General features: G+C 41.3%; 1 protein-coding gene across 1 annotated transcript in view; it reads right to left on the minus strand.

The window, feature by feature from the left end:
- ABTB3 (ankyrin repeat and BTB domain containing 3) overlaps positions 1 to 17,210 on the minus strand; it is a 280,313-nt gene that overhangs the window by 51,904 nt on the left and 211,199 nt on the right. The window contains exon 4 of the mRNA XM_048499967.1: positions 8,609 to 8,761. Coding sequence (XP_048355924.1) covers positions 8,609 to 8,761 — 153 coding nt within the window. The remainder of the gene's footprint in view (positions 1 to 8,608; positions 8,762 to 17,210) is intronic.

The following is a 17,210-nucleotide window of genomic DNA, read 5'->3' on the forward strand; positions in this document are numbered from 1 at the left end:
CAGTTCTACATATTACTAAGTTCCTACATGAAAGCCATTTCTAGAAAGTACTTTGCAAGAAACTTGCACGCACAGCTTAACATGTGACCATAAAATGTTTTGCTGTGCATAGTAGGAAGCTGAAGTGCTCAATAAGTAGGTATGTATATGAGGGTTGGATCTAGCCATAGGTTTGAATTAAAAAGTGACCTTCAGCTCACAGAAGAAAATTATTCCATCAGCAGAAAATCACCTTTGAATCTAATCCCAAGTGTTGAAGGCAACCCCAGTATGTACAGTGGAAACAGCCCTATATCACATTATGATCTACACACAGTTTTCTAGCCTAATCTTGTCAGATTTCAAAAGCTAAAACAGGTCAGCTCTGGTTAGTATTTAGCAGGTAATGGCAAACAACCTCTGTAGGTCTCTTGCTGTGAAACCATATGGGGTTACTGTACGTTGGGCTGTGCTCAATCACACTTTCTACCACCACCACAGTGTTGACAAACGTGTATTTTATTGGAGTGGACATGTGCATGTGTTAAGTATCATTAAGCTGCTTCCAACTTATGGCGACCCTGTGAATCAATGTCCTCCAAAACATCCTGTTGTTAACAGTCTGAGCAGCCACAGATGAAATTAAAGACTCCTACCATAGAACCCAGGGGAATCGTTGCCAGTCTAATAGATTGATGGGCTGACTCAGTGTAAGGAAACTTGATGTGCTTGTTTAAGAAGGGGCCTGTTTCTCAGTGGCAGAGCACATGGTTTGTGCGCAGAAGGTCCCACGTTCAGTCCCCAACATCTCCAGCTAAGGAAAAGTATTAGGTGAGGTTTATTTCAATCAGGGGAATGGCAAATGAGGGAAGAGTTAAAATCCCCTTTCCTGGTGCTATAGTCCCAGCTTGTTATCAAAATGAATTACTCCTCTAGAGTTCCAAACACTCCAGAACTCAAGAGCCACATCAAGTTTGCTTTTATGGCTGCCACCACAAAGGAGCTTTGCTCTTTCATGACTAAACTAGAGCAGGAGTTTTTTTTGGAGCAACCACAGGATGTGATCCCCTCGAAATCCTCTACCCATGTCCCCCAGCACCACTTAGTTGCAATCTTTCCCAAGCCTGATTTGGGGGGAAACTCCTTTCCACACTGTGAAGATGTACATTTTTGATGTTCCATTTACATCAGGCCATTTCATTTGCTCCAGTCTCTTGTGACCACCATCACTCCCCACTGCCTCTACCACAAGAAAACTTTCTAAAATCAGTAGTTGACATAAGCAATATTACATGCATGAATATCACTCTCTTACATTTATACCCCACCCTATTCACAACCAATGCTGAGTTCAGGGCGGCTTACAACAGGGTTAAAAACAACAATATTAATGCAGTTACATAAACTGAATTCTAAAATCAGTTTCTATGTAAATTCTAGAATACAATTCCTATGGCGAATCAGTCAATTCTGATGGCGAATCAGTCAATTCTGATGGCGAATCAGTCAATTCTGATGGCGAATCAGTCAATTCTGATGGCGAATCAGTCAATAAGATAAATCTAAGCCTACAGTTAAATCAACCTTCATCTCTATGTATATAATAAAGGTGGGGTGGGGGAGAGGAACCGCACAAGATGTTTTTTATGATCCATGAATTGGGAGGCTGGCTATTTTAGTTGGATTGTCATTGGTTTACAGAATGGCCTCAACCAAAGGTCCGGTACAACATCTCTGTCTTGCAGGCTCTGCGGAACTGATTAGATGTCAGCTGACAGAAAGTTCCAGAAGGCTAGAGCCAGGGCTGAAGAACTCATGGCTCTGGTTGAGGACAACCAGGTATTTTTGGGGCCGGGGACCATCAGAAGGTTACTGTTGGAGGACCGAAGCATCCTCTGTGGGCAATATGGGGAGTTGAGGTTTTGAAGATATGGGAGCCCAAGGCCGCTCAAGGCCTTAAAGGTAAAAACCAATATTTTGAACATGATCTGGAATTCAACTGGTAACCAGTGCAATTGGCGTAGTATAGGTGTAATACGCAATCTCACCAGTTTCCTGGTGTCAATTGCCAACAAAAAAGTACACAGAAAACCCTTGGTGTCCAGATGAAGCCTATGTCTATGTACCAGAAAAATGTATAATAGTATTATGGAGTTTTACAGGAGACCAAACCACTTGCATAAAGCTCACTAAGTATTATAACTCTGCAAAATTATCTTTCATTTTTTCTTGAATATTTGAAACCAGCTTTCTTGTGCATCTTTATATAACTGCAACCATATTAACCACCACTGGAGGTCTTCAGTTTCTTAAAACTTAACGTGAGGAAACATTTATCAGAAGGATCGTGGAATGCCAGTATATACCCCAAAACAACTCTGTGAGGCAGGAATAGCTTGGAATCTGAATTATATGCCCTTGACTACCCTCTGATTGCTGTTCTTCTGTGGGGATTTATACCTGGGAATTTCTCAGAAGTAAAACCAACAATGTAGACACTGTCATTGTCACTCTAGGAACAAAAGGTTCTAAAAGATCTTCCAGCAGTTCTTTTGTACTAAAATAGAACAAAGGGATGTACACCACAAACTGAACATGAGTCAGCAGTGTGATATGGCAGCCAAGAAAGCCAATGCAATTCTGCAATGCATTAATAAGGGTGTAGTGTCAAGATTGAGGAAAGTAATTGTACCACTCTACTCTGCATTGGTCAGACCTGACCTTGAGTTCTGTGTTCAGTTCTGAGCACTGCAATTTAAGAAGGATATTTACAAGCTGGAACATGTCCAGAGGAGGGCAACCAAAATGGTAAAAGGGCTGAAATCCATGCCCGATGAAAAGAGACTTAAGGAGCTTGGGATGTTTAATCTAGAGAAGTGAAGGTTAAGGGGGGACATGGTAGCTGTGTTTAAATATTTGAAGGAATGCCATGTTGAAGAGGGAGCAAGCTTGTTTTCTGCTGCCTCAGAGACTAGAACACATAGTAGTGGATTCAAGGTGCAGGAAAAGAGATTCCACCTAAACATTAGGAAGAACTTTCTGACTGTCAGGGCTGTTTGACAGTGGAATTCACTGCCTTGGAGAGTGAGGGAGTCTCCTTCTTTGGAGGTTTTTAAATAGAGGTTGGATGAACATATGTTGGGAGTGCTTTGATTGTGTGTTCCTGCAAAATCTCACATCAGATCAGTCCGGAAGAACCTGATGGCCCTTGTGCTCTCTTCCAACTCTATGGCTCATTCCGCACATGCAGAATAATGCACTTTCAAACTGCTTTCAGTGCTCTTTGAAGCTGTGCAGAATAGCAAAATCCACTTGCAAACAGTTGTGAAAGTGGTTTGAAAACGCATTATTTTGTGTGTGTGGAAGGGGCCTATGATTCTACAATGGCAAGAGAAGACCTGCACACCCAAAACTCTATCTTTGCAAATCATTCCACAACCAAGATCATAGTCTTATAATTGCTTGGATCTACCAACCAAGAATTAGTGCTGATTGCCATGAGGTTTGAAGCAGATATGAAAAATATCCTGTGCAGATATACTCCAGGGACATCTGCTTTGTCTTGTTGAACTGTGATGCTCTGGAATAATAAATGATCCACTATTATAAACCAGGAGATCCTGTAAACTGTAGCAACACTACAGTGAGTAAGCCACAAAGGTATGTAGTGCCCAAATAGATTTTGTTTAAATAATTAAAATATTTATAAGCTTGCCTTTCTCACAGACAACTGGGCTCCAAGGTGAGTAAGAGATTAAAAACTATTTAAAATCACAGAAATGCTAAAACCTTGTATTGTTATTCAGATTATATCATAGAGATTACACTTCCAGCTATTTCATCTTTGATTGGAAGTTAACTCTAGATTCATGCAAATAATTAAAAAAATTAGCTGTTATTTTTGTTTTACTAATATTGTAATACATTTTGCTGTTTTCTTTTAGATTTCAAATTCTGCTAATGTTTCTCTGTTTGAATAGGTTTTCAAAAGGTATTCTGTAAAAGGTTTCCAGTTTTCTAAAAAGTTGTCTATATTATTATCCCTTAACAGACATCAGTTTTGCCATTTCCGAATATTCGGTGACTTTCAAAATCCAGTTTTCCTTTGTTGGTACTTTATTGTCTCTCCATTTTTGTGCATAGAGTAGACATATACATATAGAGTGATCTCCATTGATTTGCAGTATCATATCTCATGAGTCCCAACAAAAAAAGTCTCAAGTTTTTTTACAATTGTTGGCTTTAGGATCTTTTCTATTTCTTTTAATATCATGTCCTAAAAGAATTTAGGCTCATTCCGCACATGCAGAATAATGCATTTTCAAACTGTTTTCAGTGGTCTTTGAAGCTGTGCAGAATAGCAAAATCCACTTGCAAACAGTTGTGAAAGTGGTTTGAAAACGCATTATTTTGCATGTGCAGAAGGGGCCTTAGTCTCCTTATGCATCTACCACATCTGAAAGAAAGACCCCTATTGTTGTTGGCATTTCCAGCATCTGTTAGACATACCTGCGTACATCTTTGCCAATTTTCTGGCATCAAATACCATCTATACACAATTTTATAATAATTTTCCTTCAAGTCATAACATGCTGTGAATTTTAAATGTTTCTTCCACAGTTTCTCCCATTGTTCTATCTATATGTTTCTACCAACATTTCTAGACCATTTAATTCTGTAGTTCCTGAAGTTTCTGTTTTCCCTTTTTGACAGTCTCTACTTTTGTCAGTAATGCCTCATTTAGTCTCCACTTAAATACAGAACTTTTTCTTTTCCATGTGAATACTACCACATTGTGGTCTGAAAGGGTTTTAGGGCAGACATTCATTTTTTGCATATTTAGCACTGCCAGATTTTAGTCCAAACCATATCAATGCTTGAATGGGATTGGTGTGTTTCAGCACTACTTTCAGTGCTCTTTGAAGCTGTGCAGAATGGCAAAATCCACTTGCAAACAGTTGTGAAAGTGGTTTGAAAACGCATTATTTTGTGCGGAAGGGGCCAGAGTAAAAAAGTATATTCCTTGGCATTACCATTTTTAAGCCTCCGTAGATTTTGCAAGTTTAAATTCTCCACCAAATAAAAAAAAACCTTTAGGGAGATTACATTCTGCAGTTCTAGTAGCACTTTCAGATTTCCTGTCTAACTGCATCGAGATAATTCCATTAAAATCTACCATTAATATAATGTTTTCACAGGTCAGAAATCTATATTTTCTCCTGTTCTTTAAGAATCTGAATGGTATCTAATATTATGAGTTGTTTTCCATCAATATTCAGGTTATTTGTATAATGGGCCTGTAAGACCTGGTCTCTTATGGATCTAGAATTAGACTGGATAGGGCAATCTCTTGGTAGTTTCTTCTATTTAGCATATGGAATGTATACAGACAGCCTTGTCTATCTTTCCCTCCATTATTTCTTCTTTCACTCCTACTAGTTGGGCTAACTCTGTTCTAAGGAGTTCCGGATCGTCTTCAAGGTGTTGGTAATAGCCTTTAAGGCCTTACGCGGCATGGGGCCCTCATACCTACGGGACCGCATCACCCCTTATGTCCCACATAGGCCGCTACGCTCGGCGGTGGCAGAACTACTGGTGACCCCTAGCCCCGCAACGATGCGGTTTGGCTCTCGACTTTCGGGCCATGCTGTGGCCTTTTACGGGCTCTGGCCCCCCCCTGCTCTGGTGGGAATGCCCTACCTCCATCAGTCCAGAAGGTCTCTGCGGATCTTTGGCGCAGTCTCCGCGAGGGGCCTGTAAGACAAGAATTATTCCACTGGGCCTTTGGAGAGGGCTGGCCAAAGCGAGTTCTACTGCCCCCACTGGAAACTCATGCCGATTTCGCATGCTTTTAACATCTTGGTCGGCCTGCCGTGGACTCCATCTGGGCCTCGGCCTCTGTTCCCTCCCCTTTCTTCTTTTTATGCTTTTTTTTCCTTGCTTTCTTAGCTCCTTAGGAATGGGCTTCTGCTTCTTGAACTGTTTTAAACTGTTTGAATTGTTTGGATCGTTTAAATTGTATGAAACTGCTGCCGGAGTTTTAATGTCTAAGTTATGTTATGTTGTTTGAGTTGCTGTTGACAACAGCCATGTTGTTGAGCCGCCTCGAGCCCTCCGGGGAAGAGGCGGCCTAGAAATCGAAAATATAAATAAATAAATAAATAAATAAATAAATAAATAAATAAATAAATAAATAAATAAATAAATAAATAAATAAGGAGTTGTTTGATATCCTGACTCTCACACTCAGGAATTGCTCTAAAACACAGGCAATTCTCTCTTTGTTGATAATTCAACATAGCAAGCTGGTCTTGAAATTTCTCATTTTCTTCCTCAAGATGTACCACCCTTTGGTCAACACAATCTAAACTTATTCTTCATCTGCTTAAATGCCTCTGCCAGTTTCTTAGTTAACAAATCAATAGCTTCAATTCTGTTTCCTTATCCACTTCTTGTAATGTTGTTGAATTCGCCTCTGTTCTTCTAGTCACATCTTCTAATATGGTTTAGAGTTTACTAAATATCTGGACCAAGTCTGCAATACTAGATTTTTCATGGATCTGTGTCACCTCCTTTTGGACATCTGATGTAGTGGAATGTGTCACAGTCTCTCCTCACTGTCTCTTTGGGATCTTTAGGTCTCACGGAATCCTGTTTGCCAGCTATATTTTTAATTCCTCAGATTACAATCACCAAATCTTCTTATCCTCTAATAAGAAACACACAAAGCCACAATCTTTTTTTCCTTCCCCAAACCTTTCAGTTCTCTATTTATCTTACCCTTCTGATCTGTGCTGCTTCTGCTGTCAGCTGTATTTTACAGAGGGCTCTAACATAAATAAATTCTCAAATCTTTTCGTCTCTCCACTCTGCATTTCCTTGGTGTCTCAGGGGATATACGTCATAATCTTCCTGCTTACTCTGTGACTGCCTCCCTTCTTGGAAGTGGCTAGAATTTTATGACGCAGCAATACACAGCTCCAAAATCCCGCCTCCTTTGCATACAGAAAGAGGGAGGTTTAACCTGCACCCACCCCCAGCCATGCCATTGTCACAAACTTAAGTTCCCCTCTTTCCTGGATATGTCACTTGCTTAACTACAGAAAATGTGCAAATTATTATTTTGGTGCCCGCATGCAAATATTCATTCTGGTAGGATGATCTGAAATCAAGAAAATGATGTGTGGAGAATCAGCTAAAATACTCCCCCCCACAGCAACGTTGCCCCCTTCCGGGCTTCCAACAACTCCACTTTATAATGGAAAAACATGCAGAGGAGACAGTCACTGATCTTCCAACAATTCAACTTTTTCAACACTACAGTACAATATGGTAAATGTAAAGGCTACCAGACAGTATACAAAATACAGAAGTCTTTGTTTCTAATTTTGCTGGTTTGCCTATATCTTTCAGTTAAATGTGACTACTGAAACAAACAAATAAATAACATTTGCTGAAACTTCAATGAGATGAATAAATATATGTGAGAAATACAGCTAAGAACTGTCAAAAAACCCCACCTCCAGCCTGTGGGCTGCCAGACCAAAAGTACAAAAATTAAAAGTAGTCACAAGGTTATATCCATCATGTGCATAATGTGCTGAAAAGCTCCTCATATTGAATGACTTCTATCAATTCAATCAGTACTGGCCTGCTGCCCATGTCTAGTTTTAGATAGGATGCTTTATGCTTTTAAATAGCACAAGATGCACTGACTACTTTTTGCCTTGCAGCAAGAAGCATTTGAACTCGCACTGCATAAGCTGCTACAGCAAGAGATACACACGCAATTCTCTTTTCATATAACAAGACTATCTTTTGCAATGGATTGTTGAAAAAAACGATATCGGAAGTGGGGCTGGTATTTAAGGTACAGAGAAGCATCAGCTCTTTTATGCTCAGAAGCTACTTTCCAATTAGAGGAGTAATTTCTTGCTTTCACAGGTTCATGATGCTGAAGCACAAGTCATGAAGCACATAAACAGTAAAAACATATATTCCTCCCATGCCGCACGTATGCATCAAAAGCCAGTGCTTTAGTCTCTTCCCATATACAACTGCAGCAAGCTTTTCTTTCAATTTATAAAACATGCAAAAAATCCATATTTATAGCACAGTTAGAAAAATCACTGGCCGCTCCTTACTTATTATATTATATATTATGCCAAGCCTTTAGTAGCATAAGCTCTGTTCCCAAAACCGAGTTCAGCAGAATCTCACAGCAGCAGCTGAAGGTACTTCTTGATGCAAAGATGCTATTTAAACTGCAACAGAGATGGAGCAGAGCCAGTTTTGCAGCCTTTTAAATAACACCTCCAGATTCTGCACAGTGAGACAGAGATAATTAGGCGAGCACTTCAGCCTCTCATTAGGAAAACAGCATCCGATGGCAAAGGTGGTGGCGGTGGGGATATAAACTGAATTCGAAAGGAAATCTTGACCCAGCTATTTAAACACACAGACACACGAGGCTTAAAGATTCTTCCACAGCCATGTGAAAGCAAAGCAGCTGCTAATTTCATAAGCCAATGTGCAAAAACAACCCCAATCAGCTTGCCCATCTGCCCACTGAATATAACTGAACGGTTGCATTATCATCGAATCGTATTCTCTCTTTGCACCGACTTACTTTAACTGTCGCGGTTCGCAGTCAACTCCCGGCAGTAAGAGTCTGGCTGCTTGTCGTACATCATCGCTATCCACAGAGAAGCTGCGGCGATGCCCTGCGTGAGCCAGAGCCACTCTTATCCATTCCATCAGAGGTGGCAGCACTATGAAAGGCCTATGGAAAGCAGAACAGAAGAAGCTATTTCACCTCTTTTATTACAAGCAAAAACAAAAACAAAGCAGAGTTTACAGTTCCTTCCTAATGGGCTTCCCCTGAAACAACAAATCCCAAACCTTTTCTCACAATTCTGAGTGTTCTTTCCCAGTTGATGGGTTTCCTTTGGGGTTTGCAAACCTTGCTAACAGTCATAAAACCCAATTACAACAAAAATTGCTACCAAACTTTAAAAAAATAAAATAAAAAACAGAGAAAAGCATAGCCCAAGCTCTTTTTCCAGCTAGAGAAAAGAGATCTGAGAGACAGAAGACCATTCCTTCCCTTCCTCAAACTCAATTGAAGCTTAAAAGCCACAGGATGAAATGGGTGCTTTTCATTCATTCATTCATTCATTCATTCATTCATTCATTCATTCATTCATTCATTCATTAGTTTTATATACCGCCCTCCCCCTGAGGGCTCAGGGCGGTTCACAACAGGTTAAAACATACACTATCAAATCTTCTCCCGAGACTTCAACATAGGTCTGTCTCTTATGAAAAAATGCAGTAGTCTAAAATTTTGGAGAGGCCAATGTTTATTTACTTAGTTACTTTGATTATTCCCCACCCTTTCTCCCCAGTGGTGACTCAAAGCGGCATACATCATTTTCCTCTGCGACATTCTATCCTCACAACAACCTTGTGAGGGTGTGTCAGGCTAAGAGTATGTGACTGACAAGCTTCCATCGTAGAGATTTGAAGCTGGGTCCTCAGATCTTAGTACAACACTCTAACCACTACACCACAGTGGGTCTCACAGTGCGGCCTCATTATAGCTTCTGAGCAGTATCAAACCTCTTTCTTTTAAGGGTGAAGTCAAAAGAAATATTGGGACCAGGATTAAATTTTCCATCAAGCGAAACAGACTTTTCCTGCCTCCCCCTCCCACTTCAGCTGTCCACAATATACTGCTTCTGCTAGACAGGGAGAACCTGAGAAAAGCCATGAGGAGGCTCCACTGCGCAAAGGGAGAATTGGTGGAAATGGCCAGTTTAGTCTAGCTCCTTCCAGTACAGTGGAATAAATGATTTTCAGAACGATACCATCCCCTGCAAGTGAGAACACTCACGGGTGGAAAGAGATTCCAATTGCAATCTCAGGCTCCTGGTATTAGAGACAGCTGATAAGACTCTTCTCCTACTTATAAATCATTTGTGCTTCTGCATACAGGCAAATAATTTAGTCTGGGAGTGTTAGTAAACACCTCTCTGTGACCGATTATGCACAAGACATCTGCTATGTGATGGGGACCAATGTGTGTCCCTGCAAGATTTCTTGTATTTCTTCAAGCCCTGCTTTCACTTTCTATTCTCCCTACAGCAAGCAAGATAATTTCTAGCTTGAATTTAATTTTGCTTTACAGCCAAAGCAGGAAGAGTTGATAGTCAGCACAGCTTTGCCCTGGAGCCCCTTCCCTCCGCCCACAGCCAGTCTGCCTAGTCTCACCCCCTCATGCTCCTCCCTGTTGACAACTCCTTCTTGTCCTCTAAATGCTTGTATCAGTATATTGATAGGAACAACACAAGCAAGGCCTCTCTTTAACAAAGGCCTTTATCTTGCCATTATGGGTATGATGAGATCTGTGTCTTTAAAAAGAGTTGATGGGAGGAGTTAAGAGAACCAGAAAAAGCTGCAGAGACCCATTATGACCAGCAAGCTAGCTTTGAGTCAGGCAGAGAATGGCTCCTCTCATGTAAACAGAAAAACATGAGGAGGCACCTCTGCAAGCCCACTGCTCTGAACCCTGAGGTAAGCATTCTATGTGTAATGGGCCTGGTGCATACAAAACCATGTATACATGTAGAAGGGGCTTTCCAGTAATAACAGGTACTGATTTAAAAATCAGACTGAAATCCAAGTTCAGATTTCTACTCATCCATGTAGGATGACCTTGAGTCACTCACTATCTCAGCCTAATATAGTTCACAAGACTGTTACAAGTAGGAAATGTAAGGAATGACAGCAAGCAAATCAAATCCATCTTTTTACGCTGATAAACAGGATTATAGTTTTGTGCTGTTTAAATAATAACTATCCCCAGATTTTTTTGCTCCAGGCTCTTTCCAATCCCTTTCAACTATATTAAAATAAAACATTTTGCATTTTACAAGTAAGAAATATTGTGTTATATTATGATAACCAAATGGCAGAAAGAAAATTGTTTCCAGAAACATTTTTAAAAGTATGCTTTATTCAGTGATAAATATGGAGATCTGAACTCCCATCCATACAGCAAAAGATTTGAGAACAGGGATTCCCAACCTTTCAACCTGGGGGGACTTTAGGAATTTTGAGAGGGGGTAGTAAGCACCAATCCAAAATGGCTGCCACAGAAGATGAAGCCAAGCCCAAAACGGTTGCTGCACCCAGCGGAGTCAAATGAAGTACCTCTTTTTTTTTTCATTTTGCAACTGAATCACAGAAGAGGAATAAAAAGAAATGAAGGAAAGTTTGAGAAGAGGGAGAGAGAAAGGGGAATAAAAAGAAGAAAAGCATGAAGGACTAATGGAACCACACACTGAGTAAAGGAACTGGAGTGCTTACCAGTCATCATAATTTTCCAGTGGCTGCCTGCAAGCATAATGTATCTGAGAAAAACTCTTTACTTTGAATGAGGGCAGCCCATTAAAACTCATGAAATGCAAGAGCCCTACCTGCTTTTTGAAAAGTTTGGCAGGCACTAGAAGAAGTAGTGGCAGGCAGCATAGAAAAGTGGACACAGAGCCCCACCTGCTTTCTGAAAAGTTTGGCAGGTACTAGATGAAGTAGTGGCAGGCAGCATGGAACAATGGACACATTAGGGGATGATGTTCTAGAACACTGTCTGAGATGGGGGCGGGGGCTCACACCTTTTCTTCTTGGTAAGATGTTGCTCTGTTCTGTGTATGGACCTAGGGAAGTGAACAAATTCCTTCTGTTTCTCTGTCACAGATGTTAAGACAGATAACTACATAGCAACTAAATGAAATACTTCTTGAAAGAAACATAAGAATGCTTACTGTAGATAACTTTGAAATAAATTGTTTATTCCGACCGTAACTCAAGCTGTAAAGTATTTCACTTCTGCAGCGTTTGCAATGCCAGTGCAGTGGGATGTAAACTACCCTTGTGAATCTGCACTTAGCAAGATGAAGAATTTTAACTGATGAAGTTGTTGCTAGAATAAACTACTTCTGATTTAAGAGGTTAGATACAAAGTCATTCTCAGGAAAACGAACAGAAAAGTCTACTCTTATTTTGCTATGATTAAAGAGATGAGAGACAGTATTTGGCTTGCCCTACCTCTGCCTCAAATTAGTGTGGCAAATGTGCCAATCATGAGGGAAATGTGTGTTCCTCATTTCTGTCAAAGTTCTAGAACCTTCTGCCCCGTAGTCTGTGTGTGAACTGTTCAGAAAATACCAAGACCTTTGTTTTCAATCAGTTAAAATACAGTATTTTGCTAATCTTGGGGGCAACACATGGCTGGGCTTTATGCATTTATAATTTCAACATGCATACCAGTATATCAACCTGAATTAAAAACTTTTCCTGCAACTTCCCTTCACTTTGATAGGCCTTGTGCAAGACACAGTCCAAGCCAAATTCTGCTCATAATCCTAAACAGGCCTATTTAAGTCTATTCAATGGGGACCTACTCCCAGAACAGTTTATCTCGTTAAGGCAATTCAAAATTTCTACCGTGTTTCCCCAAATATAAGACAGTGTCTTATATTAATTTTTGCTCCCAAAGATGCGCTATGTCTTATTTTCAGGGGATGTCTTATTTTTCTGTGTTCTGTTCATCAGGCATGCTTCCAAACAAAAACTTTGCTATGTCTTACTTTCGGGGGATGCCTTATATTTCGCACTTCAGCAAAACCTCTACTATGTCTTATTTTTCGGGGATGTCTTATATTTGGGGAAACAGGGTAGTAGTCTCAGAGTTACTTTCGTCAAGTTCTTGATCTTTAATCTCAAGATTCTTCACATTTTCTCCCAGTTCAATCCTTTTTCCCTATGTATGAAAACTCTTTTGTGCTTGGGTGAGTTAGCCTATCAACAGAGCACTGAAAATAACTACCTAGAAAGATTCAAAGTGACTAGACCAGTTTTCTGTGACCCAATTGGCAACCATAGAAGCATCTTTTTGACAAAAGTGAATTGTGTCCCTCTTCCAAGCAGGTGTAAATTTCTCTCTCTTACAAAAGCATATCTGGAGGAAGAAATGGAGACCGGGTTGCCTAAAGCAAATCCTTTTTATACTGTGGACTGGAGAACGCAGAGCGAGGGGGAACTGCACCTGGGGCACGCATGCTACTTGTGCCCCCGCCAAACACCCCACCCTGGAACGTCCCCGCCAGGGCACGCACCTGGTGCGTCATCCCCCCCGTCCCTTGGCACTATGCCACTGCCCTCATGAGTTGGAAAAACAACTATGTTTACAAAAAGGTACGTTCAGGTCGTGGCATAACCACCCTTCAATTTCATGAGTCCATTTCCCTCACATATTTGTGTACTGATTTCCCTAGAAGCAAATATATATGTTGGCAAGAGGGATCTCATCACAGTACAAAATAATTTCTCTTAGCAACTGTAATCACATGAGGTAATGTGATAATGGCAGGCAGGCACTGCAGAGGAATTACCTAAATTTGTAAAATAAGAGCAAAGAGCAGGTTTGGATAACAAGCAGGTTTGGATAACAAGTGCTTTGAAGCAATCTATTTTTTTTCAGCTGGAAACCTAGTCATGTCCAGGCCATCATGGCAAGGGTCCATAGGGTTGCCAATTCCCAGGTTTAGAAATTCTTGGAGATTTTGGAGTGAAGCCTGGGAATGGCAGGATTTTTTTTACAGGAAAGGGACCTCAGCAGGGTACAAAGACACAGAGCCCATGATTGAATGTAGCCATTTTCTTCAGGGGAATTGATCTCTGACATCTGGAGATCAATTGTAATTCCAGGAGATCTGCCCACCTGGAGACTGGCAATCCTACCCCAATTGGCCATGCTGGCAGGGGCTGATGGGAATTGTAGTCTATGAACATCTGGAGAGCCACAGGTTGCAGACCCCTGGACTAGTTGAACTTATAGAATACCAACTGTACACTGACTGATCATGACAGGGACAGTTATGCTTTTATAAACAAAATATGGCTTTCTGAAAAATTCTCCCCATGTTTCGCTACCCTTGTTTATTGATTTAATGCCTGCCAGAGCTTCATACTAAAGATGAACAGCCTCAAGGCCCTCGTATAACATACAGACTGGCTAATCAGTTAAAAAAAACATTTCATGAACCACTTTATTTGGACTGACAGTAGTTCTGATCAATGCTGGAAGAGTACCTATAGGAACATATTTTCCAAATGCCTTTTTAAAAGCCTGCTGGAAATATGGTGCTGAAAAAGTTTGGTGGATTGCAGGAACACTGATTAGTATGTATGCTTGTGGTCAAAGATGGACAGGCACGGTTTGGTAGAATCTTTGAACCTTACAGTCTAAGAATTTCATAAATGATAGATGAACAAGCAACAAGAATAAGGCCTTCACTTCGGGAAGACAGAAGATAAGCAAGGAATAAAGTAAACATCCTCTAGGTATAAAAGGAAGTTCTGAAGATTCCAAGATCTTAATATTTTATTGTCCCCTCTGGGACAGAATTGGAACAGTGGAGTTACCAAGATATATATAGCAGAGAATATTATTCATTCCATAATATCCAGACAGATTGGTTGTGCAAATGGCAAGAATCATAGAGTTGAAAGGGGTCATATAGGCCATCTAGTCCAACCTGTTGCTCAATTCAAAATCAGCCTAGACTCGAGCATCCCAAACAAGTGTTTGCCCAGCCACTGCTTGAAGACTTCTAGCTGATTTTGCCAAATTACTCTTATTGTTAAAAAATGTTTCCTAATGTCTAGCTACTTTGTGCCTGTAATTTATATGCATTATTGCAAATCCTATCCTCTGCTGACAACAAGAAGGAACAGCTGCCTGCCCTTTTCCAAGTCACAGGCTTTCAAATACTTACAGAAAGCAATCATGTTCCCCCTCAACCCCCTCTCTTCCAGACTAAACATTCCCACATCCCTCAGCCTTTCCTCTTGGGGCCTGGTCCACAGGCTACTGATCATCCTTGTCACCCTCCTCTGCATCCGCTCCATTCTGTCCACATCCCTTTTGAAGTCAGGCCTCCAGAATCACACACAGCACTTCAGGTGTGGCCTGACCTATGCGGTGTATAGTAGTCAATTTAATATGATCGGCAAGCAAACCAAAGACAGTGAGTATTACACTACAATTTTACAGGACATATAACCCATAAACTATTAATCCATATAAAAGTTATATAAAAATAAAACAATTTGGTAAAAATAACTCACTGTCTTTTGCCTTATTTCACATGCTGCAGCACAAAATTCTGCTAGCTTAAAGGCTGTTTCAACAAAACTATCAGCAAGAAAAAGAGAAACATAAAAGTGGTTTGTTCTACCTGCGAGTTTAGACAGAATTGGAGCAATATATCTGGAACAAACAGTCTGATAAAACCAATAAAACAGGATCACATGCTCAACGGTTTCTATTATTTCCAACTGTGCCTAGGTAATGAAAGCATACCTCCTTAAAAAAAAGAGAGATGCAAAGGGACCTATGCAGTATACAGTGGATAGTGCCCACAGCATCATTAATGACAAGCTGTACAATACAACCCTTTACACTTGTGCAAGCTGCAATGTTCATGTAATCGTTCTCAAATTGGGTGGCATCTCTTTGTGGTCTACAGGCCACCTGAAGAAGGTCCAAAGAAGGACATGATGATCCCTAGTCAGTTTGAGAATTCCCCTTTTCACCACCCAAGACTTTGGAAGCTTGAACACCATTCTAGCAAAAAAAACAACAACCCCTCACTAGTTGAGAGTGGATTTATTTATGGGGAGAGCGAATACTGTCTTCTTTCTTCCTTTCTCGTTAGCCCAACTTGATACGGGAAAAAAAGTTTTGGCTTTGTGCCAAAGAGCAGCTGCGATTTACCGTGTCTGCCGTTGCCGCACCGCAAAGAGGCCCTGCTGCGCCTGCCCTTAGAAGAGCGGAAGGCAGTCGGTGACCATGCCCATTATCCTCAAGAGGGGTTGGGTGGGATCCTTTATAGGGCTTTGCCCAGCCCTGGGGCCCTCCTTTTCATGCGTAGCGGCAATGAGTTTCCTACCTACCTCTCCCCTTGGGACAATGTTAATGCATGTGTTCACTGTCATAGCCAGGCCGGTGAGTTGCACATGGGAACTGATCTGATGGTGAGGGGAGCTGGGGAGCTACCCTCATTGGTGGTACCTCCTTAGGAGATTTGGGGTGGAGCAAGCCAGGAGTCAAGATGCCCAGGCAGGGGGCTACTGAGGTTTGCGCCCCTTGGTTCTTCAGCAAGAGGCCTTCTGCCCAGCTGAGTTCCTCTACTACTGCACTGTGCAAAACGGATCTCCAGGATGAGAGATCCTGGCAGAGTTCCACAGTTGCTGCGCCAGGTTCACGGTTTCCTCCAACAGACAGACTGAAGGAAGGTTTCACTGGGGGACAGCACTCGGGCTGTCCAGCATACAGATCAGATCCCATGCTGCGCCTCACACTTCTTTTAATCCTTTGTCAATAAAACGGTTCGGCTATGGCCAGAATTTTTACCCCACTAGCCAGAGCATTGTGTCGTTATTGTGGTTTGGGGACTCTGAGCAGTACCAGTTTCACCGTCAGATGGCAATGCTTTTCCTGAGTTTGATTTTAAAAAGTCTTTGGAAATGTCTTGTTCTCTTCCTCTTTTAAATGAACCATCAATCCACAGACCTCACACACAACACTAGGCTGAGCACACATCTGCATTTTGCATGCTAGCCTGTGAAACAGATGTTGATGCTTGGTTGGGACTGCAGAATGCAGCGTGAGCTGGGGGGGGGGGCGGCGGCAATAATTCAAAATGTTGGAGAAATTCATAATACCAAACATTCTCATCTGAATAAGAAGAGAACATAACATTATTACCATTGCTTTGCTGGCCCAAGCCAGCAAAAACAAGTTCAGTGTACATACTATAAGCAGCCATCCCTCGGTCACATCTCCTTTAACTCTCTGGAAAGCTAGCCTAAGAGATAGGGAGGGAAGCCTCTCTCAATCCATTCTCCCTGCACTATTTCTGATTTTATCTCCTCTGTCACCTTCCCCCCCCCACCCTTTGATTAATAAGCCCCCGGTGCCCTAATAGGTCTTTTAAGGGAAGATATCCCCAGCTTCTTGTTCATTTATAGGCATACGGTAAGAAAATACAATAGGTTCCATTCATAACAGCCACTCTTCTAACTTTGCCTGGAGACCTCATATGCTGCCAAGATGTAACTATCAGAGGACTTTGCCTAATTTTGCCTCGGGACTGAATTCCCAG

This window comes from Sphaerodactylus townsendi, linkage group LG06, assembly GCF_021028975.2.
Source record: "Sphaerodactylus townsendi isolate TG3544 linkage group LG06, MPM_Stown_v2.3, whole genome shotgun sequence".
Taxonomy (NCBI): Eukaryota; Metazoa; Chordata; class Lepidosauria; order Squamata; family Sphaerodactylidae; genus Sphaerodactylus; species Sphaerodactylus townsendi.